The following is a 20,329-nucleotide window of genomic DNA, read 5'->3' as shown; positions in this document are numbered from 1 at the left end:
AGATTAAAATAAAAGCCAACAGCAAAACCACAAGTATAGTTGACTAGGAAGTTGAAGTACAGTTCTATCAGGGTATAATTTTACTCTTGAAGGATCACATTGCAGTACAGATTGATAGTCAAGTGACCTCCCAGGAATCAAAAGGTTTGTATCTCTTTTGTGGGAAATATATGCTTGTGTAGCAAGGCATCCCCCCCCACTCTTCTGTCCTCCCCAATTCTAAGAATAAGAGACATGACAACCAATATTTTTGTGAAACCGGACCGCAACTTTATTGACAACAGATGTAAGAGGTTTGCCCTAAGCACTGGGCAGACCCCACCCCTTCCAGCCTGCCTGCCAGAAGAACTTGAATTTTGGAGTGAACTGGAAATGAGGGAGTCCTTGACCTACATCAAGGAGTAACACCCCCCCCCCTGGATTGCACCTGAGGAGTGCTGTGGCCACTCACCCCTGCCTGGCTGTTCAAACAAAAGCATCTCCCCTGAATCCCTTTTACTGGATACCCCAATTCTCCTCTGACCGAGACTATGCTATTCCAATGCCTAAACCACCAAAGTTGTGGCGATTGCTATGAAGATGGCAAAAACAAGAGGGCTGGAGCCAATTTGCCAACTGGGAAAATTCCAGCTGGCCCTGAATATGGCAACTGGCTATGCCATAGCAAGATTGGGCAGAACAACATACAAGAGCAATATATAAAGTGTGGGAGGGTGGGGGATTCAACAAAAGTGGCTGCAGAGCAAGCCATGTGCTTATGCAATCTACTGGTGGCCCATGTCCACTCATGATTCGTTGATTAGGGGAGCAGGTGGGACCCACTACCCAGGCAGCAAGCTCGGCCCAGAGGTTTCATTTGTTGCTTGGGAAACTTCCCACATCGGATCCCAGCATGCGGGAGAATACCAGCCCACAATGGTGCCCACCAGAGAGGGTGAGCAGACTTTTTTTTGTGCATTCTGCAATTTCCATTTTTAACAGCAGACTGCTTTTTCCAGAGTCCCTGGTTAAGCGGTAAACTCTCCCTCACAGTTCAAAGTAACAAACACTATTTTCTAAGGGAGCTGGGCATGTTTAGCCTGGAGAAGAGGAGGTTAAGGGGTGATATGATAGCCATGTTCAAATATATAAAAGGATGTCACATAGAGGAGGGAGAAAGGTTGTTTTCTGCTGCTCCAGAGAAGCGGACACGGAGCAATGGCTCCAAACTACAAGAAAAAAGATTCCACCTAAACATTAGGAAGAACTTCCTGACAGTAAGAGCTGTTTGACAGTGGAATTTGCTGCCAAGGAGTGTGGTGGAGTCTCCTTCTTTGGAGGTCTTTAAGCAGAGGCTTGACAACCATATGTCAGGAGTGCTCTGATGGTGTTTCCTGCTTGGCAGGGGGTTGGACTCAATGGCCCTTGTGGTCTCTTCCAACTCTATGATTCTATGATTCTATGATCCAGACTTAAGACACTACACACTACTATTTACTATGTTCAGTTATTTATGAAATCTGTTTGAACTACATCTGATGTTCCAAATGAATTGAGGGACTCCACTACATAATATTCTATATCAAGGGTTTAAGGATTTACTTGTCTGTATTTTATGTAGCATCTTATGTATTGCTGTGTCCTTTCGACTATCCGGCTAAACCCGCTGAGGGGAGCCAATGGGTCTCAAACCATTGGTGAGTTAGGGACTCCCCCTGCATGCAAAGACAGGCTCTAGCAGATTGAGCAGACTAGACCAAGAGCAGATCCAATGGTGAAGAATTCAGTTTCTGCACGTGCTGCAGAGAGAAGTGAGGGGCAGATAGGGTTCATCAACCTGCAAAGGTACCCTGTGTAGGAGAAGGAAAACTCTGATACTTAAATCTCCACTGCCTTCTTCGGCAGAAGAAAATGCTAAGGAGTAAACACCACACAAATGCAGAGTGGAGTCCCTAAGGTGGTTGGCTGGCATCTTGTACTCCTCCTTTCTGCAACGACTGCAGGCAAACTGGTGCCAAATGTATTGCTTTCCTTTCCTTTGGATCACATCACTGAGGCTGAAAGAGGTTTTTTGTCGTCTGGGCAGCTCAGGACCTCCATGTCAGAGCTGTGAGCATCTCACCTCACCACAGATGCCACAGAAGCCTCTTGATATTTCTATAGTCTATTTACAATATATACAACGGGTCATTAGCACATTGTTCATCCATCAGAGTCACTCAGTTCAGATCTCTGCTGAGGCCTGCATTTGCCTCTTCAACAGCTCATAAAATGGCAAAGTTTCCCACCCTGTTGTTCTGCCCTCCTCTTTACCACATGCCTTTTGAGGGCAGTCATAAATATCCCCCCCCCCCGATTCTGAGCTTAACCCATATGTTCCCTGTGAACTTTCTGTCTCTCCAGCCCTTCCTGGGCTTATTCCAATCTCTCTCTCTCTTCCTTGCCTCCCTCCCCCTCAGTCACCTCATCCACATCTTCTGCTCCCAGGCTTCCCCCTCCCTCTGGGGAACTTGAGACCTCTGGTTCGTCCCTGACACTCCATGCACACCATTCAGGTGCATGCCCCAGGTAAGTCATTTTGGTGCTGCTAAGGCAGTGGTTTGATTTCACCTCTGGATGCACTCCCTATTGTCTCTCAAACAGATGGATGCCAACCAACCTTTATCCCACCCTGTCATCAACGAATGAAAGGTGGACTAAGTCACCAAATTAAGTAAGTAAGTAAGAAAGAAAGAAAGAAAGAAAGCTTAGCTCCCAGTGCAATTAAAATTAATCATGATTTTCAATGGAAATAACTGAATCAACAATAAAGTGCCATTTACTACAAGGGAATTCACCATTTCAAGCTATGTTTACATACATTGAAAATAGACTTGAATAGCTATGTTTACATACATTGAAAATAGACTTAGGCATTTTAGGCATTGTAGGAAAGGACATAGGAAGAAAGGACTGTAAGCTTTTCCAATATGCTGTAACGGCAGCCAGAATCCTCTTGGCCCAGAAGTGGAAACAAGAGGAGATACCGACGATAGAAGAATGGAGATCAAAATTGATAGACTATGCAGAACTGGATAAATTAACTGGGAAAATCAGATATACTAAAGACCAAAAGTTCATCGAGGACTGGGGGAAATTTGTGGATTATCTGAAAAATATATGTGGTGTAAATACAACGCTAGTGGGATTTAAAGAGGCACTGTAAAAAAAAAAATTGTTTATTAGAAACAATGGGAGTAAGGAGGAATAATGGCAATACGAAAGAAGGGAATGTGTATTAAAGGTATAAATATGGATGATTGTCAGAGACGCTGAAGGAAGTCAAAAACAGTTATAATTTGTTGTATGCGAGATTAAATGAATAATTGGATGGAAATTTATAAAATGTATAATAAAAATTATATATATAAAAAAAGAAAATAGACTTGAATCGTAAATTTGATTCAAAGATCTGGCTTGAGACTATTTGGGCTTAAAATTCTTTACTTTTTTTCCTCATGAGCTGTTCTTTGTTGTTCAATTCTGGTCTTATCAAAATGATGTAACATTTTGGGGAAAAGATGCAGCCCAGTAACCCACAACTGGAGGCTAAGATAGAGAAGATCTCCACAGCCACCATGTACTTCCCCTTGGTGCTCAGGTAGGTTGGAATAAAAGACAACCAAACACTGCAGAAGACCATCATGCTGAAGGTGATGAACTTGGCTTCATTGAAGCTGTCAGGCAACTTCCTGGCTAGGAAGGCCACAGCAAAGCTGACAATGGCCAGGAACCCCATAAAGCCCAGGACTGAGTAGAACATGATAGTGGAACCTTCATTACACTCCAGTATAATTTCTTTAGTCATGGAGTGCAGGTCCATATCTGGGAATGGAGGAGAAGTTACCAGCCACACTGTGCAAATGGTGGCTTGAATAAAGGAGAAGCATAGAACAATGGAGCTGGCCAGATCTTGCCCCATCCATGTCCTCATATTGGATCCTGGCTTGGTGGCCATGAAAGCAAGAATCACAATGACAGTTTTGGCCAAGATGCAAGAAATTGACACTGAGAAGACGATGCCAAATGCAGCTTGTCTAAGGAGGCATGTCAGCTTTCCAGGTTGGCCAATAAATAGGAAAGCACAAAGGAAAGAGAGAATGAGGGAGATGAGGAGAGTGTAGGTGAGGTTCCGGTTGTTGGCTTTGACGATGGGAGTGTTTTGGTGCTTAACAAATATCCAAAGCACCCAAACTGTGGTGGAAGAAAAAGAGAGGGCAGAAATGGCAATGCTGTAGCCTAAAGATTCTTCATAGGACAAGAAAGTTATGTATTTTGGAATGCAAAAAGTTTTGTTATTATTTGGATAATGATCTTCTTGACACTGAAAGCAGTCGTTCATGTCTGAAAAAGAAAAGTAAAACAAAGCCAGTGAATGTTCTTCTGTCTCTTCAGGCCTAGCATACAAATGCTGACATTTGTTTCATAATTAGAGTTGATTTCCTAACATGCAATGTCTACTTACAGATGTCGTTATGGGCTTAAAATATGTAGGGGACTGGTCATGAATGCACTGGTCCCATCTCCCATATCCCTGTGCATGTTGACCATGCCCACTCACTGTTACATCAAATATTGAAGCAGCAAAGGGGTATTCCAGGTGCATTTGACTCAATGTGCTTCAGTGGCATAGCAGGGGTTGCCAACACCCGGGGCAGCATGGAGGGGGTGGGAGGGAGGGAGGGAAATGCAGTACACATGCACATTCAACTACCTTGGGCTTTGAACACCTATAATGTGTATGTATATAGATAGACTGTAGATACAATTCCTAAACACAATTAGGGTCTCCCAAAAATAATTAAACCACCAGGAAGACCCAAGTATGTAAAATGTATATTCTCCTTGCTGTAACAATATAGCATACATAAATAGATAACCAAAAATAAGTCCACTTCGAGTTTAGACCTTAAAAAGTCTGCATGCAGTTTAAAAAGATTCTTACCAGCACATCCAGACATTGTTAAATGTAATCATCATTATAAACCCTTTATAGTCACAACACAGAGAAACACACACAGAGAGAGATGGCTGATATGAGCATTTTGGTCAACCTTACTACATGCACAAATAATTTCCAAATTATGGGTATCCATTTTTGTATGCCATCCCTGGCCATTCTGAAACAACCATATTTTCTGTATGGCCTCTAATAATTTTCCCACTTTGAATGATTTTTTAGACCTGAGTGAAATGAATTTCTAATACAACTGTATGCCCAAATACTTGACATATTCCATAAAAAAAAAAATTCTTACCTGTCTGGTTTGATACCTTTCCTTCTGGACATGGAAGACAATCATAGCAACAAGGGGGCTTTCCCTCTTTCTTCCTTCTACTGTAACCCAAAGAGCATTTGTCATTGCATAGAGAAAGAGGTTGGGCCTGTTGGTAAATGAAAGAGGGGCTTGTTTTAACAGTTACGGGAAAATAGTGTTTTGAAAGCTTTGCGATGTTTTCTTAAGAAGTGGGTGACTGAAGAAGAAGGGGTTACCATTTATTTGTGCCTACCAACGTATTTTGCGAAAAATTAGTCTAGTGACTGCTGGCTGGACAGAGTTTCGGAAGCTACTGTGATGAGTTTATCAATGAAATTCCTCAAATATCCCCTTTCCTAGATTCCGTAAGTCCCCAACATTTTCACAATGTGAGAATGCGGTCATGCATCTTGTTTTGGGGGTGGGAGGAGTAGCACTAAGTGATGCAGCTAAATAAGCAAGTGGATGATGAAAGTGTGTGTGGGGGGGTTGCTTTTCCAGCTTCACTTTCAGAGCACTTGACATACAGAATTTGGCAGTATCACTAGACTAGGCAATGAACTGTTTTTGCTTTGTTTTGAGAGGTTTTTTAAATGCAGAAATTAAGTGCATACATGTAGAAATGTATACAGGCCCTAGCCACTGGTGGACGAAGGTGGGGGCAGGCGCGGGGCGGCCGCCACGGGTTCCATCCAGGGGGTGACATCGTGGCTGCCCCGCTCCCCGGGATGCTCACCGCACAGCCCCCATGATGCGTGCTGTAGCATTCGCACGCGCTATCCACCCCCCTCACCAGTCCTCCAACTCCAGCAAGACCTGGTAGGGAGAGGGATAGGGACGTGAAAGGGTTTGCAGAAAACGAGTCAAACAGTAGTATGCTGCCACCAACTCCTATTCAGGATCAGTCCCCCAAAAGGAATCCAGGAGGAGGATCACCTTTCAGTATTTACCAGACAGCCCCACTCTATGTCACTTTACCGTGACTGTAGTAAAGTTAGTATTATTTAGAAATTATTCTTTGGTCAAGCAAAAGGAGTGAAGCCTTGTGGGAGTTTCATCGGCCACAAGGACCCTGGGAAAGAGGTTGTGTATCTTTAAACTCTAGACTAGCAGGCTCCTTGGCGTGAGAGGTTTATTGGGATCAAGGAAGCCTTGATTTAATGAAAGACCTAACACCTGAATTTGAGAGTGTGAACAACCCCCCCCCCCCAATGATGTTATCTGTCCTTGAATTGCTTGGGAATGGGTGTCTGTTTAATTTCCACGGAAGGGAGGAAACCCTTTGATTTAAAGTTTGGATTCCAAACTGACCCAGCTGCCAAGGGGTAGATTGATTGACTAGCAAGCTGGTCATTGGTGAATTCAAATATTAATTAAGACTTATGATTGGCTTGAGAGTTACGACGCCAAGTGTGAATTGTGAATAAAATATCAGAGGTCTGTCTGGCTCTTTGCTCTCTGCCATTGCTCCGCAATTAGCTTAGATGCCCGACTGTGATGATCCAACCTAATAGCCGTCGTTCATCTTTTGAAATGGAGATCTTCAAAAGCCTTCAATTTGCAGATTCTTAAAGGACTTTAACTATCCTATTTTGTGTTAGACCTTGTGAGTATGTAAAGCTAGCTGACTATGCAATGTCTTTATTTTCTTATCTGTAATGTTCAAAAGAGTGCCTGCTATCTTAGCATGTTCCTTATGTTATTTTAAAATAAACTTTTAAGAAAAGAAACTGTTTTAGTTTGTGTGCCTTCCCGGGGGAATAGCTAAGTCCTAGCCTTACGCTTGGTTATGCTATACCGTAGAATTTCTGTCTGCAAGTTTGTGGATACAACTTGTGGAGGGGGGATAGCCTGAATAACGGGTCACAGCCTTCTCCCTGGGTTGTGATTCTGGGTCCCCTGGAACAGAGGGAGTGGTGGCAGCCCTACCGGGTCGTGTTTGTTCTGTCTTGCAAAAAGTAATGTGTCTGCCAACCCTGCCCTGGGCGTCCTAGTCTGGCCGGAGAGCAGAGACAGGAAAAGGGAGGGGCAAGTGGTTGGGGGCAACATTACTACAGTGACACAGCCAGAAATCCAACAGGTACTCTGGTAGGCATCTGAGTGGATTAGGCACTGGTTCAGCATCCCCGGTAAAAGGCACAGAATACAAGAAAGCAAAAGTCCTTTCCCAAATTTATTAAAAAAGGATCATTTCAGAAAATAAAAGCATGCACATTTCTTACAGGTTTCAAGCAGGAAACAGGAAAAAAAAATTATAGAATATCACTGACTAGGCACATACTCACAGCAGGAACAGAAATACAAAGCTTGACAATTCAAAAGAGTGTCTCGGCTGGTCCCCCGGGCACAGGGCAGGCTGCTCTGCATAGCAAAGGCTTTGCATGACAAGATGGTAAGCCTGGCAAGATGGTCTGCAATTTGCAACTTAATTTCTTGAAGTTTTATCCCTTAGGATCCCACGGGGGTACACAACTTAGGAGCCAATCAGTTCTTTAGATTAATTAGCAATTCACCAATGGTTACATTGGGAACAATAACTCAGGCTTGTTAGGAGACTTGACAGCTGAAGTCTATTTATTCATAAGGACCTTGAGAATCAAAGGGTCCTCCTCTCATTCCCAGAGACACACCAGATTCCTTTTAGTTGTAAATTTAGCCTGATAGCCTTTTCATACTGAATCTACATCCGAGACCCCAGGTGTCAAAACTACAAATCAAATACAGTGGTACCTCGCAAGACGAATGCCTCGTAAGATGAAAAACTCGCAAGACGAAAGAGTCTTTTGTTTTTTGAGTTGCTTCGCAAGACAAATTTCCCTATGGGCTTGCTTCGCAAGACGAAAACGTCTTGCAAGTTTGTTTCCTTTGTCTTGCAAGTTTGTTTCCTTTTTCTTAAAACCATGCATTCACTTCGAGGAGCAACTCATAGCACGCGGTGTGGTAGCCTTTTTTGAGGTTTTTGAAGACTTTGGTGATTTTTGAAGCTTTTCCAAAGTCCGTGCTTCGCAAGACAAAAAAATCGCATGACGAAAAAACTCACAGAACGAATTAATTTCGTCTTGCGAGGTACCACTGTAGGAGCTCTCTCCCTGCAGATGAAGGAGATAACCCGGTTCACACTTCTAAAGACAGAAAGTCTGCAATTAAACCCAGATACACATTCCCAGCATTCTACAGTTTTTTGGCTCTCCCATAATGCTCTTCTTCTGCATGAGCCAAAGTTTTATTCTACTAAGATTTCCCAATATTACTACACGTGCCATGCCCCCTGGGATGCAGGGCAGCCATGCCCCTGGATGTACGCCACTCCCAGTGTCGGAGCAGGTAGCGTCGCCACTGGCCCTACCTGGTTAAATCTGTCAGGCCATATGATGATACCATCTGAAATGGTGAACACTTTTTCTGTGGGGTCTATCTTTCCCACCTTTACTCTAACGAAAGACTGGTTGGGGAAAGTAACCCAGTTGATAATATCAAGTCCACCTAACAATTCCCCATTTTGGTCAAAGGAAATCGTATCCCCGGCACTGTTGTTAAATGTAGCACTTCTCAGAAAGTGGACCATCTAAACAGAGGGGAGAAACACATTTACACCGTAAAAATGTCGATGATCAAATTAGAGGCAATATAGAAGAGCAAATAAAAGAGGTGCTGTCATTGTAGATTTGTTCCCTGATCCAATCATTGGGCTTATTTAAGCATGAACCTAATAAAAAGGTTAAGACTTGGAGGTGAAGAGGAGGGTATGTACTCATTGTCTGCTTAACCTCTTCTGTGCTAAACCAAAACTCTTCATTTGTATGTCTTCATTTATTTACCCCAGGGTTTCCCAAACTTGAGTCTCCAGCTGTTGTTGGATTACAACTCCCATCATCCCTGGCTAGCAGGACCAGTGGTCAGGTATGATAGGAACTGTAGTCCAAAAACAGCTGGAGACCCAAGTTTGGGAATCCCTGATTTACCCTACGCTAACTCTCCCAACTGTGTGAACATTCCAATAAGCTCTACCTCCAAAAACTCCACTTATTAGGCAAAATTATAGTGTGGGAGCTGTGGACATACAGTCAAATATCATTTGGAAAACTTTCATGATCAGGGCTCCTGGTTGCACAGAGAAGCCTTCACCTGTAAAGCTTCATATATCTTCAAAGAATAGAGAGGTGCCTGGGGTATGAAGCCAATGGCAACGATCACTTGTGGTGGTGGTAAGGCCAATGCACATGGTAAAGGTAAAGGGACCCATTAGGTCCAGTCATGACTGACTCTGGGGTTGTGGCGCTCATCTCGCTTTATTGGCTGAGGGAGCCGGCGTACAGCTTCCGGGTCATGTGGCCAGCATGACTAAGCCGCTTCTGGCGAACCAGAGCAGCACACGGAAACACCGTTTACCTTCCCGCCGGAGCGGTACCTATTTATCTACTTGCACTTTGATGTGCTTTTGAACTGCTAGGTTGGCAGGAGCAGGGACCGAACAACCACTGACCTTCTGATTGGCAAGTCCTAGGCTCTGTGGTTTAACCTACAGTGCCACCCGCATCCCAATGCACATAGTGGTGCCTCGCAAGACGAAATTAATCCGTTCCGTGAGGCTCTTCGTATAGCAGTTTTTTCGTCTTGCGAAGCAAGCCCATTGACAGTTTAGCGGATTAGCGCTATTAGCGGTTTAGCGGCTTTTAGCAGTTTATCAGCTTAGTGGATCAGCTGATAAGCGGCTTAGCTGCTTAGAAAAAGGGGGGGAGGGGAAAAAACCCGCAGGAACTCGCAAGACATTTTCGTCTTGCAAAGCAAGCCCATAGGGAAATTCGTTTTGCGAAGCGCCTCCAAAACAGAAAACCCTTTCGTCTAGCGGGTTTTCCGTCTTGCGAGGCGTTCGTCTTGCGGGGCACCACTGTAGTACCCCCCCCCCCCATTTTCATGTATTCTTTGAATACATGGAGAAAACCATGTCAAGGGAACATGTCAAGGATACATTCTTAAGAGAGGAAAAATTCAATATACATATACAATAATAGATGAAAGCTGCCTTTATTTTTGTAAAACATCCCAGTGCCTTTATTTTTGTAAAACTGCCTTTATTGTAAAGCTGCCTTTATTTTTGTAAAACATCCCAGTGACACCCAAGGACAGTTACAGGCCCACTTGTAAAGAGTGCATTGGGCATATTTGCTTCAAAGACTCTCAAGACAGACTTGTAAAATTAAGTTACAGATAGGTAGCCGTGTTGGTCTGCCATAGTCAAAACAAAATAAAAAAATTCCTTCCAGTAGCACCTTAAAGACCAACTAAGTTAGTTCTTGGTATGAGCTTTCGTGTGCATGCACACTTCTTCAGATACACTGAAATAGAAGTCACCAGACCCTTCTATATAGTGAGAAGGTGGGGAGGGGTATTACTCAGAAGGGTGGTGGGAATGGGTGATTGGCAGATAGCTGTGATGAGCCTGTTGACGACTCTTAACGACTGCAATAGAATCAAGGACAGTTTGTTTCTTCACCCATGGATAGGGTGTGATCTATAATAGTTTTAAGTTCAGAACTTTACCTGCCATGGATGTAGATTAAGAAACTTCCATTTTCCTTCATCCGCTGTTGCTCTGGCCTTGAATCTGGATGACAGCATGGCATTCAAAGCATGAGCGATAGCATAGACTGCATTGTGGGCACCGTAGCTGTGACTAGTCATGCTCATTTCAAAAACAGACGCAGGAAGAGTTTCCAGCCTCTCCTCTCCAGTGCAGATTTCATCAACCTCCGTGTCAACCATGGATATGGGGAAAAAGCATTCAAATGCCTTTTCCCAGAAGACCCTGATGAAGCCATCTTCTTTTTCTAAAGCAGGATTTCTCATCTGAAGAAATTTATGGAACCCCAGCACCTCTTTTGAGTGAACAGCAAAGGATAGTGCGCCATGCAGGATGTCTACATTCCATCTTCTTTGAAGAGGAAGGGACGTGAAAGCCATCTCAGCTGTCATAAGCCATATTTTACCTTGGGTGTTCACCGATATATCATAAAACTCTAAATACTGAATACAATTTCTAAAAACTATCATGGTATGAGTCTCACCATGGAAGACTACCACATTGGCTTCACTTCCCATGATGACCCTAAATGTTCCAATCACCTTCTGCAAGGTTTTTTCAACCTCACTGGAAAAATCTGTTTGGGGAAATTTCTCTATGAAGTCAAAGCAGATACCGTTCTGGGAAAACATGGGAAGCATGTTCTGTACAAATATATCTGTACTTACGACACTGAAATAAAGCACTCCAATCCATGTCCACCCAAAATGCAGCAGTAATTGGAGGAGACCCTTGTGTTGACTGGATGCACTTGGAAACATCCAGTACTCGAAAGCAGCTTGGGGGTTGCTGTTGGTTTCTGGAGCGGAGCTATAGGTGAGCTAAAGAAAATCAAGAAAAACAAGAAGAGTGGAAAAGGTATTTAAAAATAAAATAAAATTGAAAGATGATTTTGCAACTTTCTTTCTTTTTTCCGGCTATGTACAAATTAGTGGTTTGAAAAAGCAGCAAAGTCAGTTCCCCTTGCTGTGTTTTGAGCTGCATTTTTATGTTGCTATACAGATAAAAGAGAGGGTGTGTGTCTTCCCCTGATGTCTATTACCTGATTTCCCACACCAAATATATTGATACATTTGCCAAAATGTAATGCTTTTTTTCCAATCATCCACTGAGGTAATAAACAGATCTAGTTTAAGATGGCTAGTTATTAAGCAGAAGGATTCCTCCCCCCCCCCCCTTGAGAGGACCTGGACATTATCAAAATACAGTTATTCTTTCTCTCATCTATCCCTGTAGGAAGAGAAAACTACTTTGCAGGGTTTTCCTCAAAATATTTATTTTTTTACCATCCTCTTCTCCTGTTCCCAACACCATTGCAAATCCCTGGAACAATGCTGGATTCAGGGCATTGTGCATATTGTAAAATGGTGATCAAGCTGGCAACTCAGCTGCTGTGTCCAAGAGGCCTCTCTTTCTCACCCCACCCCAATTCCTATGACTGCGTTACTGTGTCTAAGGGACTTTCTCTTAAAAAATAAAATAAATGTTGCTGCAGAGGTCCACCTCCATGGATTGGCAGTAAAGGTAAAGGTAAAAGTAAAGGGACCCCTGACAATTAAGTCCAGGCGCAAACAACTCTGGGGTTGCAGCGCTCATCTCGCTTTACTGGACGAGGGAGCCGGTGTTTGTCCATAGACAGTTTTCTTGGTCATATGGCCAGCATGACTAAGCCACTTCTGGCGAAACCAGAGCAGCGCACGGAAACGCCATTTACCTTCCCGCCGAAGCGGTACCTATTTATCTACTTGCACTTTGAGGTACTTTCGAACTGCTAGGTTAGCAGTAAAGATTCCACAGTTATGTTTGACCTACACTCCTGCCTGACTCTCCAGCACTGCTTCTTCATTTCTCAATCATCTGAGGTCTTTAAGGAGAGCCGGATGTCCACTTGCTAGGAATGTTGTGGGTTCTTACAGTGAATCGGGAGTTGGACTAATAGAGGTCATAAAAGGAATATTAACATAAACATAACATAAAAGAACATAAAAGGAAGAAGAGGAGGAGGAGGAGGAGTTTGGACTTGAAATCCTACCTTTCACTCCCCTTAAGGAGTCTCAAAGCGGCTAACATTCTCCTTTCCCTTCCTCCCCCACAACAAACACTCTGTGAGGTGAGTGGAGCTGAGAGACTTCAGAGAAGTGTGACTGGCCCAAGGTCACCCAGCAGCTGCATGTGGAGGAGCTGGGAAGCAAACGCTGGGAGTTTGGAACTGCACATGAAGCCAGTTTAAGGATTATTTTTCCTTGGTGTATATTTGTTCCTTAAGCAGCATGCAGCATGACTATCTAAGACACTCCTCTTCCTGCCTCCACCCCAGATTTATAAACTTCCAGTTCCTTGGGTAGCCAACTTACACGTGGAATCTTATAGTTGTTCAAAATGACTGCCATGTGGAGACAGACATTAGAGTCAGGTCCCCCAATGACTGCTGCCAAACTGTTCTGGGGTTCACATTTGTAGTTATGGATAAATCTTTCCCGTGTGCAGAGGACTTCCATAGAGGCTTGAAGTGTAGATATTGGATGGAAATAATTCTCATAGATGTTGAAGCCCAGGGTGACATTGGGTAAGATATGAGTGTTGCAATTTATCTCCCTAACAGCAAATACAAAGGCCAGGATGTTCTGGTAATTTTGAGTCAGAAACCTACAATGGAAGTTTGATTATTTTTTCGGACTGCTTTCCCCTTCTATGATAAATATCAAGGCGGTCACGTCATGAAAATACAAGACAATATCTAGTAAATATATGGGGTGAGAGACAATGCTGATCATATTCAGAACGGATCCATTGGAAGAAACAGATACTTATTTCAAAGGGTGTACTCTCAGCATGATTTAGTTGGCTGTCACCTATAATCAAGAAAATCCAGCTGTTGTTGAGTTCTTTAAAAATCAGGTCAAAAGATACCTCAAGATCACATGATCAACAACAGGAACTGATAATTGGGGTCATGAAAACTAAGAAATAAGTGCATTTCTAACCTCAAGTGGAAGCCATCCAGAGTCAATGGCAGCCCAGCTGCCTTCTAAATATGTCAGGGGGGTAGCACATGTTTTGAAAACAGTCTCTCAGCAGTGTGCAGCAAGTTCAAGAAATTCAACAGAGATAAAATCTATTAAAAGCTTACTATAATGTAAATCTGAGAAATAATGCCAGCAACAGTGAAGTCTCAGGACTGATCATACTTACAAATAATAGGATTAGGCTTAGCAATTGTACACTCAGCTTCAGAAATTGTCCACATGGTTACTGAGAGAAGTAATGTCACAGAATATCTGCATTAATTACTACTATTAATACTAATATTATCATCTACAAACAGCACAGCAAATAAGAATATACCAAAAGGTAGTGGTAGAGGCAGAATGCCTTTCTGATAAGGAAGTAAGGAATGAGCTCAGGTCATCCCCCTAACTATTGAAGCTAAAGCTCATCTTCATAGAACCATCTGGAGAATATTATCTGAAAAGATTATTATTATTATTGTCATCATCATCATCATTAAAACCTAGCTCCGTACATGAGCTCATCACCTACGTCCTGAGAGGGATGTTTTGTGAATGTTATCTGGTAAGAAGAAATGTAGATCTGTGAAATAATGCACCCAATGATGAGATCACCTGGCTGATAATAGTTGTGAAGACTAGGAGTATGCTCATCCCTGCAAGATTTAAGAACAGGGAGTCTGCAACCAGCTTGAGGGAGCCAAACTAATGCCAGTATTCCAAATAGAATAATCTTGGATGAAAACCATCCACTGAGAAACCATTTTATCAGTTCCCACATTATCATTTGACTTCCTGTTAGTTTCACCATCTGAGCAGAATAATCACTCAGTCAGCTGAGCTCAAAAGCCGGGACTTTCAAGAGTGCAGTTTATTAGCACTCAGACTGACGGCACAGAGGATCTGAATGTAATCTGAGTGTATCTGAAGAAGTGTGCATGCACACGAAAGCTCATACCAAGAACTGACTTAGTTGGTCTTTAAGGTGCTACTGGAAGGAATTTTTTTGTTTTGGCACAGAGGATGTTAATATCTAGCTTGAGTCAGAATTTACAATTTTGCCAGTGGCCAATAGAATTTCCCATGATATTTGCAGAAGCGATTGTAATCACAGTTGATTTGATAATTACTGGGGAGTTAATCACATGTTTAGCATTTACTGTGCAGGTGCAGAAGAATATTTCTCTCTCTCCCCCCCCCGACATATCAGCAGAACTCAGTAGGCTTCACAGCCCTCCCTGGTGTGGCAACAATAAGCTCCAAAGCATCTACAAGGCCACCAAAAAAGGTATTCATTTCCTAATCTCAGCCCATGGGGCCATCAGATAATAGGAACCATTGCATTTTCACTGGTATTCAGGGCCCAAGAAAAGGAGACTTATTCCCCCATAGGCCAACCATTAAATTATGCTAGTGAATAAATCCTGCTGTTGATTTTTTTTTTAAAAAAAATTATATTCAGAGTATAGTAACATTCACCTCACTATTTCCTTTAAGACAAATGTTTTAAAAACGTTTAAAAGCTTTTTTTGAGGGGGAGAACAATCCTACTTTTCTTTCATGACACTCGACTTATTCCGGTGGTTGTAAAAATTACACTATGACAGACCCAATCCTGAGATATCAAAACACCAGGCCTGGTACAAAGGCAGTTTTCTAATTTAGCTGGAGTGTTTGGATGGCTCCAGCCAAAGATCTGGTGAGCCTTCTTGCCCTAGTCCAATCAAGACATTATCTTTTTTCACCAATCATTTTTCTCCACTCAAATGTAGATGAACACAAGGCACGCCAAGCACGCTGTCCTGAACTGCAGGCCCAAAGGAGGGGTTGAGCAAAGACATGAGAATGGCCAGATCCAATCCTTTATTAAAGGAAGGTGTAAACTAACAACAAAGCGTGCAGAGTCGCACATTTCTTAAAGACACGGGACAAGAATTATGGAATATTATTCCAATATGTGATCCCAAGTGGAGAGACTTGTGGACACAGATGGGAGAATTTGCTATTACTCAGTCTGGAGAAATGGTGGAGGGAATTAATGGAGTAAATTGGATAATTAAGGGGGGGGGGGAAACATGGCTGACATTTACCAAATATATGCCCCAAATGGTAGTAAAACAGAATTTTTCAGAAAGTTAGAAGAGATGCTAATGGAATATGTAGATAAAAAATAATTCTGATGGGAGATTTAAACGGAGTGGTTTCGCTAGAAGTGGATAGACTCAGAGAAGGAGTGAACAAAGAAGGAAAACTACCAAAATCTTTTTTTTCTATGGTAGAAAATTGTAATTTGGTGGATATCTGGCGTCTGAAGCATCCACTTGATAAACAATTCACCTTTTACTCTGAACCGAACCAATCAATGTCACGTATAGACCAGATATGGGTATCAAATGAACTATGCCCAAGAGCCAAACTAGCAGAAATAAGACCGAAAATAATCTCGGACCATAGTCCAATAGAATTCGAACTGGAGAGTTTGGAGACAAGAACTTATAGATGGAGACTAAAAGATTACCTATTAGATGACCAAAAAGTTGTAGAGAATGCACGAAAAAAATTAATAGAATATTTTGCGGACAACGGTGGCAAAGGAACAAAGGATAGTTTAGTATGGGATGCGAGTAAGGCAGTGATAAGAGGATATTTTATTCAACAGAATGTAATTAAGAACAAAAATAGAGAGAAAAATAAAGAAGAAATTTTAAAACAAATAATGTTAAACGAACAAAAACTATCTCAAAAACCTAACTGTCAGAAAACGAAAGAAAAAATAAAAATCTTGCAATCTCAGTTTGCCACAATAATAAATAGAGAGGTGGAGTGGAATATCAAAAGATTAAGACAAAGAAACTTTGAATTTGCGAACAAATCGGGCAAATGGCTCGCATGGCAAATCAAGAAAAGGAAGGAACAGGGAACAATTAACAAAATTATAGTGGGGGGAAGTGAAAGAACCGACCCCAAAGAAATCAGGAGCGAATTCCTTAAATACTATAGAAGTTTGTATAAGGAACAGGAGAAAATAGGTCTAAGGAGGATAGAGAGATTTTTGAAGGAAAAAGAGGTGCAAAAAATCCCAAGAGAGGAAAAACAACGACTGAATATACCAATTGAAATCGAGGAGATAGAGGAAGTAATTAAAGATCTAAAGAGGGGCAAAGCACCAGGTCCCGATGGATTTACTGCTGGTTATTACAAAGAGATGAAATCTATATTGGCGAGACCTCTGAAAGAGATTATGAACAACATTTTAAAGGATGGAGAAATTCCTGAGACTTGGAAAGAGGCATATATTACGTTTATCCCCAAACAAGATGCAGATCCAACTCTAGTTAAAAATTATAGACCAATCTCACTGCTAAATATAGATTATAAGATATTTGCAGGAGTTCTGGCAAGAAGGTTAAAAAAATTACTATCAGAAATAATTCACAGAGACCAGGCAGGATTCCTGCCAGGTCGGCAAATGAGAAATAATACAAGAAATATAATTAATATACTAGAGTACTTATCGATCAGGATAGACAAACAAGCCATAATGATGTTTGTAGACGCCGAGAAGGCATTTGATAATGTGATATGGAATTTTATGCTGAAAAATCTAGAGCATATGGATGTGGGTAACAACTTCTTTAATGGGGTAAAAGCAATATATACAGAACAGAGGGCCAAACTGATTATAAATAATAAGGCGACGGAGGAGATAAAGATACAGAAGGGAACAAGACAAGGTTGTCCACTCTCCCCGTTGCTATTTATAACAGTCTTAGAAGTCCTCCTGAATTCGATAAGACAAAATGAGAATATAAAAGGAGTGGTATTAGGACGTAACGTGTACAAGACTAAAGCGTTCGCTGATGATTTAGTAATAATGACAGAAGAACCAACAACTGCAATAGAAGAAATATTAAAGGAGATAGAACAATTTGGAGAGGTAGCAGGTTTCAAACTAAATAAGACAAAAATGAAAATGATAGCTAAAAATGTGGATCCAAAGACACTAGAAATAATCCAACAACAATCGCAGATAGAGATGGTTAAAAAAGTAAAATATCTCGGCATTTGGCTGACACCCAAAAATATAGACCTATATAAAAATAACTATGAGCCGGTGTGGAGAGAAATAAGGAAAGATTTGGAGAAATGGAGAGGGTTGAAACTGTCATTTTGGGGAAGGATCAATATAATTAAGATGAATGTTCTATCAAGGTTAATGTTTCTATTTCAGACTATACCTATAATTAAAGGGAATAGAATCTTTAAAGAATGGCAGAGGATAATTTCGAGATTTATTTGGCAGGGCAAAAAACCCAGAATCCAGTATAAATTACTGACAGATGTTAAGGAAAGGGGGGGGTTTGCACTGCCAGATTTAAAACTATACTACGAGGCCTCATGCCTGAATTGGATAAAAGAGTGGGTAAAGTTGACGAACACGAAGTTACTTGATTTGGAGGGCTTCGATAACCGTTTCGGATGGCATGCCTATCTATGGAAGAACAAAAGGAAAGTACACAAGGGGTTCGAAAACCTTTTTTTTTTTTAATAAATATTTATTAAAGTTTTTAAATATAAATGCACAAACAATAAACAATCTTACTTCTGTCACAAACATAATTTCATCACTTCTTTGGACTCCCTCGCGTCTCCCGCTCCCATTTACATCGTTAAAAGTTTTTTCCAAACAAATTATCAACTTGTTTACAATCTCATGTCCACTCATTCAAATATAATCTAGCACTTCTTCTAAAAAATTTTTATATTTTCTTTTAGTCTCACTTATCATCAAATTTAAATCTAATTTAGTGGTGGCCAATTTTTTATAATCTAGCATCCTTCTTAACATTCAACCAAATTACAATGTTTTTGTAGATACATCTTGAATTTCTCCCAGTCTTCCTCCATCTTCTCTTCTCTCAGATCACGGATTCTGCCAGTCATCTCGGCCAGTTGCATATAGTCCATCAGCTGCATCTGCCACTCTTCCAGTGTGGGTAGATCTTGAGTTTTCCAGTTTTTTGCGATGAGTATCCTTGCTGCCGTTGTTGCATACATAAAGAATGTTCGGTCCTTCTTTAGCACCTTCTGGCCGACAATACCCAGAAGGAAGGCCTCTGGTTTCTTAGTGAAGGTATACTTAAATACCTTTTTCAGCTCATTATATATCATTTCCCAGAAGGCCTTCACCTTAGGGCATGTCCACCAGAGGTGAAAGAATGTTCCTTCATTTTCTTTACATTTCCAACATTTATTATCAGACGAATGGTATATTTTGGCAAGTTTAACTGGGGTCATGTACCATCTATATATCATTTTCATTACATTTTCCTTCAGAGCATTACATGCGGTGAAGTTCAGCCCTGTGGTCCACAACCTTTCCCAGTCCTCAAACATAATGTTATGCCCAATGTCCTGTGCCCATTTTATCATAGCCGATTTAACCATTTCGTCTTGTGTATTCCATTTTAACAGCAAGTTATACATTCTGGATAGTACCTTAGTCTTTGGTTCTAACAATTCTGTTTCTAACTTCGATTTCTCCACCTGGAACCCTAACTTTTTGTCATTTTTAAAAACTTCTTTAATCTGAGCATAATGTAACCAGTCTCGCACCTTATCCTTCATTTTCTCCAAACTCTGCAATTTCCAATTGTCTCCATCTTTTTCTAATATTTCCCAATATTTTGGCCATTTGGCCTCCATATTGGGTCTTTTTCGGGCCTTAGCCTCCAGAGGTGAAAGCCACCTTGGAGTTTTATTTTCCAATAAGTCTTTATATTTTGTCCAGACATTAAACACTGCTTTCCTGACAATATGGTTCTTAAAGGCCTTATTGATCTTAACTTTGTCATACCATAAGTATGCATGCCAACCAAAAGCATTGTTAAAACCTTCCAGGTCCAGTACGTCAGTGTCTTCGAGAAGTAGCCAGTCTTTTAGCCAGCAGAAAGCTGCGGCTTCATAATACAACTTTAAGTCTGGCAGGGCAAAGCCCCCTCTTTCTTTCGCATCTGTTAATATCTTAAACTTAATTCTGGGCTTTTTGCCCTGCCAGACAAATTTAGATATATCTTTCTGCCACTTCCGGAAGCACTCCGTTTTGTCCACAATCTGTAGTGTTTGAAACAAAAATAACATTTTTGGCAATACATTCATCTTAATAGCAGCAATTCGGCCTAACAAAGAAAGCTTCAATTTTGTCCAACTATCCAAGTCTCTCTTAATTTCAGACCAACATTTTTCATAGTTATCCTTGAATAGACTCAGATTTTTTGCTGTTATGTTTACCCCTAGGTACTTTACCTTTTTAACCATAGTTAGTTCTGTTTCTCTCTGAAACCGTTCTGACTCTGTGTCTGTCAAATTTTTTCCCAGCACCTTGGTTTTCTGTTTATTTAATTTAAATCCCGCCACCCGACCAAAGTCCTGAATCAATTGTAATACTCTTTTCGTACTAGATT

At 41.4% G+C, this 20,329-nt stretch overlaps 1 protein-coding gene across 1 annotated transcript; it reads right to left on the bottom strand.

Moving 5' to 3' along the window:
• Nucleotides 1–3,451: 3,451 nt before the first annotated feature.
• LOC309329752 (vomeronasal type-2 receptor 26-like) lies at nucleotides 3,452–11,498 on the bottom strand (the record flags this gene model as incomplete). Its single annotated transcript, XM_081840761.1, has 3 exons — nucleotides 3,452–4,362; nucleotides 8,655–8,841; nucleotides 10,818–11,498. The coding sequence occupies 3 exons, from the start codon at nucleotides 11,496–11,498 to the stop codon at nucleotides 3,452–3,454; spliced, it is 1,779 nt and encodes a 592-aa protein (XP_081696887.1).
• Between the last annotated feature and the right edge of the window lie 8,831 nt (nucleotides 11,499–20,329).

This window comes from Podarcis erhardii, assembly GCF_964252035.2.
Source record: "Podarcis erhardii genome assembly, chromosome: 15".
NCBI classification, from domain to species: Eukaryota; Metazoa; Chordata; class Lepidosauria; order Squamata; family Lacertidae; genus Podarcis; species Podarcis erhardii.
The sequence above is the reverse complement of the archived record's forward strand: the minus strand, read 5'-3'. Positions and strand labels throughout refer to the sequence as shown.